The 14,897-nt window shown below is 38.9% G+C and overlaps 1 protein-coding gene across 1 annotated transcript in view; it reads right to left on the bottom strand.

The window, feature by feature from the left end:
- SLC35F1 (solute carrier family 35 member F1) overlaps positions 1–14,897 on the bottom strand; it is a 534,036-nt gene that overhangs the window by 103,736 nt on the left and 415,403 nt on the right. Inside the window, exon 3 of the mRNA XM_027848652.1 lies at positions 8,522–8,649. Within this exon, the coding sequence (XP_027704453.1) occupies positions 8,522–8,649 (128 nt within the window). The remainder of the gene's footprint in view (positions 1–8,521; positions 8,650–14,897) is intronic.

Here is a 14,897-nt window from a genome sequence, read left to right as displayed (position 1 = left end):
GCTGGTGGGTAAGCTGCAGCCTAGAGGCCACATGTGCCCTGTAGGTCCTCAAGTGCTGCCTTACTAACACACTGACTTTGACTGATTCAAAGGGCTGCACTTGAAGATCTAGAGGGCCACATGTGGTCTCAAGGCTGCAGGTTCCCCATCCCTGATTTAGGAGTTCTTGGATTCACCTGGAATATATGAACTTGGATGAAAAAAAAATTACATCTTTATTTTCACTAATCTTTAGTTAACTTTGTAATCCTATAGATTTAATTTTATGCATTTTAAAACATCATTTTGAGGTTAGCCTGTCAGTTGATAAGCATTTATTAAGCATCTACTGTATGCCAGGCACTGTGCTAAATGCTGGGGTCCATAGACTTCATTAGACTGTGAAAGGGATCCATGACCCAAAAAAATTAAGAAAGGAAAACAAGCATTTATTAAGTACCTACTATGCATTTACACTGCTAATGCTTATTAATATTATGTCATTTGATACATCATCCTTGGGAGGTAGTAGTTATTATTATCCCCATTTTACAGTTAAGGAAACTGAGGAAGACAGAGGTTAAGTGACTTCTTCAGGGTCACATAGCAAGTATGTTTCTGAGGCCAGATTTGGACTCAGGTCTTCCTTACTCCAGGTCCAGCTCTCTACATCTCTGCACCATCTCATTCTCTCTAATCATTAACACTTCATCTAGTTCAACAATATTCCTAATTTTATAGACGTTGGAACTGGGTTTCTGAGAAGTTAAGTAACTTTGCCCAAGATCGCAAAGATAGTGCAAAGCCAGAATTTAAACCCAGATTCTCTAACTTCAAATCCAATTCTATTCCCACTATACTATACTATGATTCCAAGTCTCAGTGAAAAGAAGATAAAGGTGAGCCAGTAAGGTAGTGTCACATAATAGAGATACCACTGGTTTGGGGAGTCAGAGGTTCTGGTTCAAATCCTGGTTCTTACACTTCTCAACTTTGGGATCTTAGGCAAATCACTTAATCTATTGACCCCAGGTTCCTCATTTGTAAAACTGATGGTGGGCTGGGCTAGGCTGGGGGGGGGGGGGCGCAAAGGGACCAGAAGGCCTGTAAGATCTTATCTAGCTGTAAATCCTAAGGGATAACTTATTTGATGGAGATGCCTCGTCCAACACCCAGTCTTTGGAAGTGAATACAAAATACAGTTAGAATCAGCTGCATGCATCCTGACCTTGCCAGTATGGCTATTATGAGTCTATTGAGAGACAAGTGCCACACATCTCAAGTGTTATTATCTGACAGCGCCCAGGGGTACCAGTCCAAGCCCATGGATTTCAGAAGGGTTGAGGGGCCTCCCTAATGAGGGGTTTCTGACAGATTTCATTTTGGGAGAGAGGCAATGATGGACATTATAATGGCATGCAATGGTGCCAGAAGGCAGGTTTACATTTGTTTCTCTAATGGTGTGTCTAGGTATTGCATGAGGTCAGAGGGGCTTACGGAAAACCTTACAATGGAAGTGAAGTGTAACATATGGCATTTTAAGCTGAGCTACTCCATATTTATGACAGTTTCACATTCTAGGGAATAGGAAAGTCCAGACCTAAGGAAGCTAGAGGAGAATCCAAATAGAATTTTACCTCTGGGGGGTATGAATGCTGCCTGCATCTGAAAGCTTTGCCTTTAAATGTACTGGAGACATACCTCTCCCCCCCCAAATAGTCATTAAACTTCCACAGACCTACACCAGGGATGTGTAAAAAACAGCAAGGATAAAGAAGAAGATATAGTCTTAAAAGCTTACCTCATAATCTTAAACTCAAGCCTAAGGGAGCTATTTCAAATGCACATAGAAATACTCTCTGAGCTCATCTATAGAGAATGAAATTCAAGCCCATTGCAAATATAAAGGCCATTTAATTATGCTCTCAGAAGTGATTCAATCAAGCAAGCATTTACTAAACACCTACTAAGCGCAGCACATTGAACTATGCATACAGAGAATGCAAAGAGAAAAACAAAATAGTCTCTATACTTTAGAAACATATCCTACTGGGAGGTAACAACATATATACAGATAAGTCCACACAAAAACATACGCAGAATAAATACAAAGTAATTTTGAGGGTTAACAACCAGGGGCAGCTGGTTGGTACAGTAGGTAAAGTGCCAGGCCTGGTGCCAGGAAGACCCGAGTTCAAATTTGACCTCAGAAACTAACTAGCTATGTGACTGGCAAATCATTTAACCCTGTTTGCCTCAGTTTCCTCATCTGTAAAATAAGTTGGAGAAGGAAATGGCAAACCACTCCAGAATCTCTGCTAAGAGAACTCCCTCGGACGGTATTGGTATGGTGGTCCATCAGGTTACAGAGTTGGACACGACTGAACAACAACATATCTTTATAACATAGATATAATAATAGTAACAGCTAGCATTTATGTGGTGCTTTAAGGTTTGCAAAACACTTTACAATTATTACCTCATTTCATTCTCACAATAACTCTGGGTGATAGGTGATATTATTAACCCCATTTTATAAATAAGGAAACTGAGGCAGACAGAAGTTGTCATTTGCCCAGGGTCACAGCCAGTAAGTGTTTGAGGTTGGATTAGAACCCAAGTCTTCTTGATTTTAGGTCTTGTGGAGGTATGATATATTTTTCCCTTAATGATGGGAAAAGAAATGAAAATAAGGAGAACTGTAAATAGAAATGGGAAATATTATTTAGAATGGAATAAGAAAGTTTGAATAAGAAATCATATGGAAGTTTGGTCAGGATGTTGAGGGGATTACAGACCATACCATTGCAAGGACTGGTTGAAAGAATGGGTGAAGTTTAGCTTGGACAAGTGGCAGCATGGTCATGACTTCAGTTGTTTGAAGAGTTGTCATGCAAGAGAGGTATTAGCTTTAGTCTGCATGGCACTGGACTAGAAGTGTTCGGAGAAAGCTGTGGAGAAGCGGGGCTGGGCTTAACACGGATGATGAAGAACTTCCCAATGATCTGAGCCATCTGAAAGTGGGATGAGCTGCTTCCAGAGGCAGGAAGTTCTCTTTCACTGAAGGTCTTCGAGAACATGCTTCATGACCACTTTCAGGGACTGGGGAGAGAGGATTTCTTTTTGGGTGCAGAATATACTTTATAATTTATGAGGTCACTTCCAATCTGAGAGTTCTGTGAGTGGGCAGTGAGGTGGCACAGTGGATAGAGTACCCAGTCTGAAGTCAGGAAGACTCATTCTTTTGAGTTCAAATCTGGCCTCAGATACTTACGGGCTGTGTGACCCTGGACAAGTCACTTAACCCTCCATTAAGTACCTCAGTTTCCTCATCTGTAAAATAAGCTGGAGAACAAAATGGCAAACCACTCCAGTATCTCTGCCAAGAAAATCTCAAATGGGGTCACGAAGAGTTGAATATGACAGAAAACAACTGAATAACAGTTCTGTGAGTGGATATCTCACAAATAAGCATGTACCCAGGAAATCACAGTAATTTCCTACATATGGCATTGATACAAAAGCTAAAGAATGCTGAAAAAGAGAATAGAAACCTGTTTGTAATAAGAATTCTTTGGATTTGTCGTTCAGATGTTTTCCAGTCATGTCTGACTCTTCATGATCCTATTTGGGATTTTTATTTTTTTTTGGTAAAGATACTATAGCGGTTTGCCATTTCTTTTTCCAGCTCATTTTACAGAAGAGGAAGCTGAGGCACTTGACTGAGAGTTAAGTGACTTGCCCAGAGTCACACAGCTAGTCAGTGTCTGAGGCCAGATTTGAACTTAGGTCTTCCTGACTCCAGGCCTGGTACTCTATCCACTGCATCACCGAGCTGCTTATTGTAGTTGAGAGCATATGCATCTCTTTCCTTTCACAAAAAACAACTCTGATGTTAACAATACCTGTGTGATCTAGGATAAATCACTTATTCTCCCTGGGTCTCAGTTTCCTCCTTTGCAAAAAGAGGTCAGAGTAGATGACCTTTGAGATCCTCTCTAGATTTATGAATTAGTTCACCATTAGTTCAGCATCAGACGACCTGGGTTTAAATCCCATCTATGATGATAATTATACCTGTGTGTCCTCAGACAAGCCACTTAACTTCCCTGGGCCTCAGTTCCTTCCTTTGTAAAAAGAGATTGTTGGATTAGATGATCTTTGTGGTCTTTCTATCTCTAGATTTTTGTATTTGTGATCTGAGATCATTTCAGTATATTTGCCCTTCTGTTCTACATGGCTGAGGAAAGAGAGACAATATCTTGGGGGGAAGAAGGGAGATGGTTCAAAGTTAGTTTTCTACCAAAATGGTCTCTTTCCCAGAGTTATAAAAATACACGCAGACTTTCTAATTCAGCCAAATGTCACTGTTAATCTGTTTCACAGTCCCAGTTACAATGTGCTCATTCTCCGTGAGTCAAGAGAAGCATATGCACCCAGTGTCTTTAGACTAAAATCCTCCCAAATCCAGCATAGTGGTGTGATCATAAGAAGTTTCTCAGACAGGAATTACCCTCTTCCTTTTCACTTTCTCACAAAGAAAACAGCTTGGTTTCTTCATGCCAACGTCTCTCTTTCATCATCTTTTTTCTGAATACATTTTCCTTGTCTGCTAGCAACTCTCTTCAGCTGCTGCCTATAATGGGCAAAGCACTAGAAATGACATTTTTCAAGTGCCCTGTATAGGTTAGTTGTCTCTGTCACAAATCGTAGGAGTAGTGAATGTACTGAAAGGGTGAGAGGAATAATGGGACAAGAGGCCCACCAGGTCTTCCCTACTCCAAATCTATTCAGGTGTCACAGACCCATTCATTCTAGGGTAATTGGTGCTCCTGTCAAGAGGGGTAGTTAAGTTAGTCAGTCAGTAAGCATTTATTAAGAGCCTACTATGTGCCAGGCATTCTATTAAGCACTGAAGATACAAATATGAAGAAGAGAGTTCCTGCCCTCAAGGAGCTTATAATCTAATAGGGAAAGACCACACACAAAAGGAAGCTGAAAAGTAATGGGGACAGGATAGGGAGGAGGGTACTCAGCTTGTAGCATGCTGGAGTTCAGTCTGAGTAGTACAAACTGGTGGGAAATGAAGAGATGGCTGGCCTGGGAGACCTCCTTAAATGGAAGCTAAATTTCACACTAGTAAAATGTAGGAATCCAAGACTGGGAACAGAGTAGATCCCCGGGAATACCTTTTGAATTGGTCTGAATGCAAGGAAACAGGTTGAGACCTCCTTAGCTCCCTCAGTTTACAAACAGTAATCAGCATACAAATGACTTGACAGCAATGCATTCAGGATTCCCACACCAAATCATTCCCATGCCCACCTTTGATGATCATATAATAGGTTTCATTATCATGAGTGGGAATGGATTTCTAGGAAAATTAGCAACTTATTCTCTACCTTTCCCTTTTCTCCTTGTTCAGTCAATTCTGATTAACGCCAGCTAGGATTTCAATAAGACTTGCTGTATTTTCAGAATTGCTATGAAATGACTTAAATGGATTCTCTGAATACATCATGTTAAAATAGCCTGTCCAACAATAGGTGGCAGGGAGGAAAGGTAGCGGATGTCAACACTGAAGGGACCAAAGGGGCAGATCTGAGGAGCAGATGAACCACAACTATTAGAAATAGTTATTGTGCATGAAATGGTTTGAAAATGAAAAAAATGTGTAATATTTAGCAAGTTACTAATTGAATCTATTTTTACAATCTTTAATGTAAGAAAAAATATCAGTTTGATATTTCCTTTTATCCCCAGGTATTGTACATCTCTAATGATAGAGGCGAGAGGGAGCTCCTCATTTCTCATTCTTCGCTACCATCTGTCTATGTTTGCGAACAGTATTCCTCTGTATCACGCTGCACCATACAACAGACCCTTTTCAATTCTTCTCACCCCCCACTGTGAATGTGCACATAGTTTAAATTTCTTGGGAGCCCGATATATAAATTGAAGGTAATTCAAAATATATGTTCCTTTACCCTAAGTCATCAGTATATCCAACAAATGTTCATTAAATACCTACTATGTACAATGCATTGTGCTAGGCACTATGGATAAAAAGTATGATAATCAATATAGTCCTTGGTCATGAGGGGCTTACAGTGTAGTACAGGGGTGGGAATCTGTGGCCTCAAGGTCACAGGCTGCAGGTTCCCCACCCCTGGTCTAGTAGAAAGAATGAGACAAGTGCCTAAAGAAGTTTAATACTGTGCAAATTATGCCATGATAATAAAAACTGCCAGAGTAGCTTGGGAGATTTGAGGAGAGAGAGAATATTTCCAGCAGAGGTGATCAGGAAAAGCCTCAGGGAGATAGCAGCACCTAAGCTGGGCCTTGAAGAAGGATAAGATTTTAATAGAAGCAGTTAAATGATTAAGTAGGTGGAAAGTTGCCCCCAAATGCAAGAAGTTCTGAGTTAAAAACCATCTTCAAACCCTTAACTAGCTATGTGACCCTGTGCAAATCACTTAACCACTATCTGCCTCAGTTTCCTCATTTGTAAAATGTGGATAATAATGTTACCAACCCCCCAGGGTTGTCAAGGGGATAAATGAGATAATACTTGTGAAGTATTTTACAAACCTTGAAGTGCTATATAAATGCTAGCCATTATTATTATTGTGTGGCAATGTGGGGGACATATAGAATTGTATAGAGATGGAAGAGAATAGAATGAGATAAGAACAATCTAATTTGGCTACAGTTAAGAAGGACCACAGTGTAGTGGAAAAAAGCATTAGACTTGAAATCAGGAGGGACATGGGTTAGAATCCTGCCTCTGACAATTATTAGCTGTGTGAACATGAAAGTATAATTTCATTTCTCTGATCCTGGTGATCTTTAACTGTAAAATGTGGGAGGGATAATAATATTTGTAGAACCTATTTCACAAGGTTATTGTAAGTATCAAATGAGAAAATGTGTGAAACTCATCTAGTTTTATAAATACTGGCAAGTATAACATAAATGCCAATTATTATTACTATTATTATGATGGTCCATACTATATGTTGTTGTTGTTGTTCTCCAGTCATTTTCAGTCATATTTGACTCTTCAGGACCCTATTTGGGGTTTTCTTGGCAGAGATACTGGAATGGTTTGCCATTTCCTTCTCCAGTTCACTTTACAGATGAGGAAACTGAGGCAAACAGGGTTAAGTGACTTGCCCAAGGTCAATCTGCTAGTGCCTGGGGTCAGATTTGAACTTAGGAAGATGATTCTTCCTGACTCCAGGCCCAGCACTCCATCCACTGTGCCACAGCCAGAGCTGCCCCATATTATTATATACCATGTTGTTGTTCATGATGAGGATGATGAGATGAGGGTAAATCGGAACAGCCCAGCTAAGGAGTTTGTCTTTTGTCCTGTGGAGATAATTCTGTATTAGGCAATGAGAAACCATAGAGTATTACTGAGCAGTGAAGTGATATGGTCAGATCTATGCACTAAGATGATTGTTTTGGGGATAGTATCAAGAGGGACTCAGTCCAGGAAAGAGGTAAGAGAGTGTAGACTAGGGGCAGTGGGAGTGGAGAGGAGGGAATACATGAAAGACATATCATAGAGGTAGAACCAATAGGATTTGGCAACATAAATGTACATTTTTTTTTTCAAACATGCTAGAAGTTTAATGTAGATCTTAAATAAAATTTATTTCTTCCTGAGCCTTATTTTAAAGAAAAGTGGTATTTGCAGATACTTTGTTATTATAGAAGTTATAGGTCCTTAATCATTCTCTCCCTTAGGGAATTTATGAAATTTCCTGTGACATTTCTCTTCAGGGCTTTAGTCAGAACAGTCTATCAAATCAAAAGAAATAGTGTGTCTAGCAGCATCCTATTGTGACACATTAAGTATATTAGTATTTATTTTACTTCTATTTAAGTGCCCTATTATGCATACTACTGTGTTAGTTGTATATACTTGTTGTTTTAACCTCCTTTCAATCATTTCTCAACTCCCTTCAATACTGTGTTTGGCCACCACTCAACTGAAGCTGTTTCCTTCAAGATCACTAATGATTATATTACTAAATCCAATGTTTTTTTTTTTCAGTACTCATCCTTCATGATCTCTCTGCAGCATTTGACACTGGTGATCAACCACTCCTGGATCTTCTCTTCTCTGCCAGCTTTCATGACACTGCACACTCATGGTGCTCTTCCTATCTATCTGATTGCTCCTTTTCAGTCTCTTTATAGGTTTTGCCACCTGTATCCCTTCCTTTAAGAGTGGGTATGTCCCAAGGCTCACTCCCAGGACCTTGTCTCTCTGGCTTAACTCATAAGCTTCCATGAGTTTAATTATCACCTCTATGCGGATGATTTCCAAATCCATAAAATCAGCCTTCTTCTCTCTCCAGACCTTTGCACTCACATTATCAGCTGCCTGCTAGACATCTCTACCTGGATGTCTCAAAATCATAGTGTCAAATTGGGATTATTTGTCTTTGCCCCATTAACCCATCCCTTCTCCCAATTTTAACCCGAGAAAATAGGAGTAGTGAGAGGAAAAGAGAAGTCTCTCACCTACCTGCACACTGGTCAGTGTGGTATACTGGTAAGCTTTGACTACCAAGTAATTTGCTTCCAGATCTATGATGCCTAGGATCATATATTTCCACCACCTTCGCCTCAAAATCGCCAGCAAGTTTTCTTCTCCTGGATGAAAAAGAGTTAAGCAGAAATGAATTTGGGTTTGGGACCTATCATACATTTCACATTTGACAAGGATTCTAATATTTTCCAGTGTTACATTTTCTGATCGCACCAAATGCCTAATGGAGCAAATGAATTAAAGCGTCAGAGACTCACAATCTTAACTTACTCCACAATCTTTCTTGTAAATATCAGTTTTCCAAATTAGTTTTTAGGTCTGAGAAGGATGAGGCAGGTTATTAGTTCACCATAGAAAACATTTTCTCAGAAATGAACAGAAAAAAATCATTGCATCACCTTGCAATGGAATAAGATTTATTAGAAAAGACATATAAATTATACTGGGCACAAAAATACAGTGAGGTCCACCATTACTGTAGCAAGAATTGCAGAAATGAAAGAAAGACCTTTGAGGGTCAAGTTCTTCCCTTTCACTTCTGTCTTGGGGTCTTTCTACTATACTAAACTGCCTCCTTTAGGTTTGAAGCTCCCTTTCTGAACATGGCATGCTAAAGTGGAATGCTAAAGAGTCAGTACAACTCCTGAGAGATGGAGAGAGAAGGTAAAGTCTCAGGCATGTGCTAGCCTAGCTGCAGACCTCTGCAACATAGCTAACAGCAGGTACTTTGGGGACAGCATGGGGTACTGGAAAGAACACTAGACTTGGGGTGCTAAGACGTGTGTTCAAATCTTGGCTTTGCTATTGACTGGCTATGTGAGTCTGGGCAATTTAAGTTTTCTGAGCCTTTGTTTCCTCATCTTTAAAATGGAGACAATAACAACTGACATTTTATATAGTGTTTTAATATTTTAAAAATCATATATATACATATATACATACATACATATATATATATTTATATATATATATTCTCCTTTGATCCTCGCAATAACCCCATGGGAGATGTTCTATAGGTTTTTTATTTTTGTCTTACAGATGACGAAATATAGTCTTAGAGGCTGTGACTCTTCCACAGTCGCCCAGTTAATAAATATCAAAGACCAGAGACCAGGTCTTCCTAACTTAAAAACTGAACTCATTATCTTCTCTCTCCCTAAACCCTCCCATTTTCCTATCTTTTCTATTGTTGTGGAAGGTACCACCATCTTCCTAATCACCCAGGCTTGCAACCTAGGTATCATTGGCATGCTTTCTCTCTCCTCCCTTCTCCCTCTCCCTCTCCCTCTCTCCCCTTTCACAGCTAATCTATTGCTACAGGTCTATTGATTTTACCTTGATGACATCTCTTGCCTCTGCCCCCTTCTCTCCTCTGATACTGCCCCCACTCTGGTACAGGCCTTTATCACCTCATACCTGGACTACTACAATAGCCGACTTGGTTGGTCTTCCTGTCACAAGTCTCTCCCCACTCCAGCCCATCTTCTATTCAGCTGTCAAATTGATCTTTCTAAAGTCATATACCTCCCACCCCCCAGTTCAATCGACTCCAGTGGCTCCCTATTGCTTCCAGGATCAAACATAAAATCTTGTTTGACTCTTAAAGTCTTCCATATCTTGGTCCCCTTCCTAACTTTTCCATTTTATTCCTTCTACCCCACACCTTATTTTACATTTCAGTGACCCTGGCCTTTTTGCTGTTGCTCATCTAGACATCCTATCTCCTGACTAAAGGCATTTTACTTGTCGTCCTCCCATGCCTGGAACTCTCTCTTTATTTCTGTCTCCTGGCTTCCCCGGCTACCTTCAAATCTCAAAGAAAGGCCCACTTTCTACAAGAAGCCTTTCCTGATCCCCCTTAATGTCAATGCCTTCCCTTTGTTGATAATCTCCAATTTATTCAATGTACATCTTCCTTTTATATAGTACAGTTTGTTTGTATGTTGTTTCCCCAATTGGATTGTGAGCTCCTTGGGAGCAGAGATCTCTTTTGCCTTTCTTTATACCTCCAATACTTAGCAGTGTCTGCCCATAGTAGGTACTTAAAAATGCTTGCTAACTGATGGGCTGACTTTCTACACCATACTGCCTCTCCAATAATTCTTGCCCTGCTTATCTCAGAGGACCGTTATGAGGATCAGATGTGGCAATCTTTGTAAAGCACTTTGTAAAATCATTAAACTCACAAACATTAGAGCTGGAAGGATCCTTAGAGATAATTTAGTCCAGAGATTCCTAACTTTGGGTCCACAGACCCCAAAAGAGTCCATAGATATATATCAGTTCCTGTGAACTTGCATGAAAAAATTACATATTTGTAATCCCATGTATTTTATTTTTACTTAAAAACATGTAAAACATTATTCTGAGAAAGGATCCATAGGCTTCTAGATGACCAAAGAGGTCCATGATACAAAAATGGTTAAGAAACTCCAATGTAGTACAACCCCTTTATGTGATAAGTGAGAAAATTGAGACCAATGACATAAAATGACTTGATAAAAATTATATAGCTAGTAAGTGGATTAATTGAAACTTGAACCTTAGTCTTATGATTTTTAGGAAAGTTCCCATCTTCCTCTTTTTTTTCTTTTCATCCTCATTAGTACATTCATTAGGATCCACTTATGGGGTACACTCTCCCAACTACAAATACCTTTCTTCAGTCCACATACATAAATCTAGAACTGAAAGGGACCTCAGAGATTCTCTCTCTTGAGCTTATTTTACAGATGAAGAAACTGAGGGCTAGGAAAGTTTAGACTAGACTTGCCCAAGGTCACACTAATATAGTGTATCAAGTAACACATAAAGTAAGCATTAGAGGTAAGATTTGAACCTATGTCATTTCTTACTAACTAGGGTCAAAACTCTGCCACTATGATTATCACATGGATATGTGATAGTTTCAAGCCAAGAAAGAATCTTGACTTGAGCACACTTCTAGTTATATAGGAAAATGGTAGTTTGGTGGTGTTATGGTAGTCAGTGACTGATCAGGGAGAGCTTTTGAATTGAGGGAAGTTTGGAAGGCCAGGCACCCAAATCTGTCAAGTACCTCTTCTAAATTGATAGTTTTGCTTAGAATAGGGTTACAGCAAAACAAGTAAATCCAATGGGTATTTTGGCAAGGGTGATTCTAAACACAATGACTGAATAGTCAACAATTCTGTGACATGGTAGTCACTTTCACATCCTCCTCTCCCTTTCCCCTCACTGTACACACACACACACACACACACACACACATACACACACAACCCCCCCATAACATGTTAAACAATTTCTTAAACATTTGTTTTTTTAAGTTTTGAATTCCAAATTCCATCCCTCTCTCCCTCCCTCCTTCCCCTCCTTGAGATAAAAAGTAATCAGATATAGGTTATACATGCACAATAACTTAAAACATTTTCATATTAGTTCTTTTGTGAGACAAGACTCAAACGAAAAAGAACAGCAGAAAGAAAGTGAAAAATAGAGTGCTTCTGAATCAAACAGTATCAGTTCTTTCTCTGGAAGTGGATAGTATTTTTCATCATTAGTCCTTTGGGATTGCTGAGAATAGCTAAGTCATTCACAGTTCTTCATTGAACAATATTGCTATTACCATGTATAATGGTCTCCTGGTTCTGTTTACTTTACTTTGCATCAGTTCATATAAGTCCAGATTTTTCTGAGAGCATCCTGCTTGTCATTTCTTATAGCACAATAATATTTCATAACATTTGTATACCACAGCTTGTTTAGCCATTCCCCAATTACATCTTTGTACTTTCAATGGAGAAAGCACACCTGCTAGGGAAATGGATTTGTCCTATAGAACAAGTTCAGGAGTTCCTTATCTATGGTCAATCTGTTTCATGGCTGACTTTAGGATGATACCCACACAAGGCATGGTGAACAAGATGAAATCAAATAAAACAAAATCTATCATGAATCTGTAATTCAAATGAAATAAAATAAAATCTATTCACAAATCTGTGACTAAACTCAAATCAACATTTTTTTTCAGTTTCAAGTTTGGTAAGAAAGAACAATGGACAAGTCAATTAATATTAAAAGAAGAACTGAAAAGAATTCTTCACAGATATTCAAATCTCTACTTTTAAGAAGGGGAATAAAATACTTAATCATTCAAAAATATTAATATATTAATTCATTCAAAACTATTTTTGCAACACCTGTGCTATGTAAAGCACTATGCTGGGTACTGCAGGAGATAGGCTGACATCTCTGTCTATAAGGACAGGGAAAATAAGACACTGCCAGTACACAAATAATTAGATTATGTAGAAGAATATAATAAGTACAGTAAAGAGTTACAGATAAAGGGCCAAGGGGAGAGACCACATACAGGCAGGCGATCAAGAAAAACTTCATTAAGAAGGTGGGCATTTGAACAATTTTTTTCTTTTCTTTTTAAAAAATTTTAATTCATTCATTTATTTATTTTTAGTTTTCAACAATCACTTCCATAAGCTTGAACAATTTTTTAAAAGGCAGCATTTGAATCAATGAATCAACAAACATTTATTAAGTATCCCTACTATGTGTCAGGCACTATAATAGACACTGGAGATACAAACAACAGTAAAAGATAAAAAACAGTTTTTGTACTCAAGAATCTTATATTCTATAATGGGAGATAAAATGTGAGACAAATATACTTGTAACTCTATACGAAATAAATCCAAGCTAATTTTAGGGGGAGGTGCAAGGAATGTTCTTACAGAGGAGGCAATACCTGAGTCGAGTTTTGAAGGAAACCTAGGATCCTAAGAGGCCAAGGTGAGAAGGGAGTGTATTTCAGACAAGTGATGATAGTATAGAGACAGAGGATTGAGTGTCAAGTGTAAGGAACAGCAAGAAGGTCAGTTTGGCTGGATAGTAGAGAGAGTAAAGAGAAGTAATGTATAATTAGGCTGGAAAGGTAGGTGGGAGCCAGGTTGGGAAGGGTTATAAATGCCAGAGCAGAGTGTTTATATTTCCTTGACAAAGGAGTTGGATTTTAACAGATGAAACGGGGTGGGGAGGGTATTCCAAATGCAGAGAGAACATGAGCATATATAGGGAAGAAATAGAGCCTGGAGTCTTATTGGGGAACAGCAAATTATTCAGTTTTTCTAGAGTTAAGAAAGAATTCAGACATGGGAGTAGTGAGAAATAGGCCTAGAAAAGTAGATTGAGGCCAGAGCATGAAGGGTCTAGGAAACCAGGCTAAAGAGTTTGGATTTGATTTTATAGATATTGGGAACTATTGAAGGTTTTTTGAGCAGGGTGGTTGAGCAGGGTGGGAGCAGTGGGGAAGGGATAGAGGGGGATAGATTAGAAAGTCATTACAGAGGTAAAATAGGCAGGACTGTAAAAATATGTAATAAATTATGATTTTAAAAAATTTGATTTTGTAAGAATAAAAATTTGCCACATGAAATGCACTGGCCATTTAGACCAGTGACAAATTGGTAACAATTTCAACCACAAGATTCACATTTTATTTTGCTATCTGATGTGCAATGAAGCAGCTGATATACTTTTGTATGGGAAGGCAAGGCTTTACATTCCACACGTTTTGCTAAAGCGGAACTCCACCTAAGCTCTGTGACTGTATCTATTTGTCCAAATACATAGTGATTTAGGGTGAAGTGGGGCAGTATATTTGGGCGTGTGTGTTGGGGGAGGGAATCTTGTGCTTTAGATCATAAAGGGGACCTCCTAGCAGTTAAGACTGGGTGTCAACATTGTTAAATCTAGCCTTAAAACAAAATATGAATGATATGACTCAATAAAAAAGAAATATTATTATGGGATTTCTTTGTTAGAAGGTAGCATTTGAAAATGACAATTTTTGAGTTTATTGGATGTATTTTTATATGCTATGTTATTAATGAAAGTACTAACAATCCTAGTACCTGATATGGTGCCATTCATTCAGTGGATACCCAATAACTCTTTGTCAAATGAATGACGGAAGGAAAGAAGGAGATTATTTAGCACAAAGGCTGTAACAGTTCACATTCCATCCAAACTCATGGGTCAGAGTCATGAAAGGTCTCCCAATAACACTGACTCATACTGTTCTTGTTAACACTATGAGGTCACCAGGGATTGCCTGAATAGAGAATGAGAATACTGCAAGAGTGCACTAGCCAAGGTGCCCTCTGCTAGTGGAACAAGGGGCCCAATTATTCCTCTGGCCGCATTTTCATGGAGGACTCTCACTAGTAAAGTGATCCTTCATATTCATGACAACTTTGTGCATAACCAGAGGCAAGCACACACTTCACTTACAGGCACCACCAAGAAAGGCACCATATGAGTCAGTTGAGGTGACTTTCATCATGGCTTAAAATTT

The sequence above is a fragment of the Vombatus ursinus genome, unplaced genomic scaffold, assembly GCF_900497805.2.
Source record: "Vombatus ursinus unplaced genomic scaffold, bare-nosed wombat genome assembly UNPS02006779.1, whole genome shotgun sequence".
NCBI classification, from domain to species: domain Eukaryota; kingdom Metazoa; phylum Chordata; class Mammalia; order Diprotodontia; family Vombatidae; genus Vombatus; species Vombatus ursinus.
Note: the sequence above shows the minus strand (reverse complement) of the source record. Positions and strands in the feature narration are given on the sequence as shown.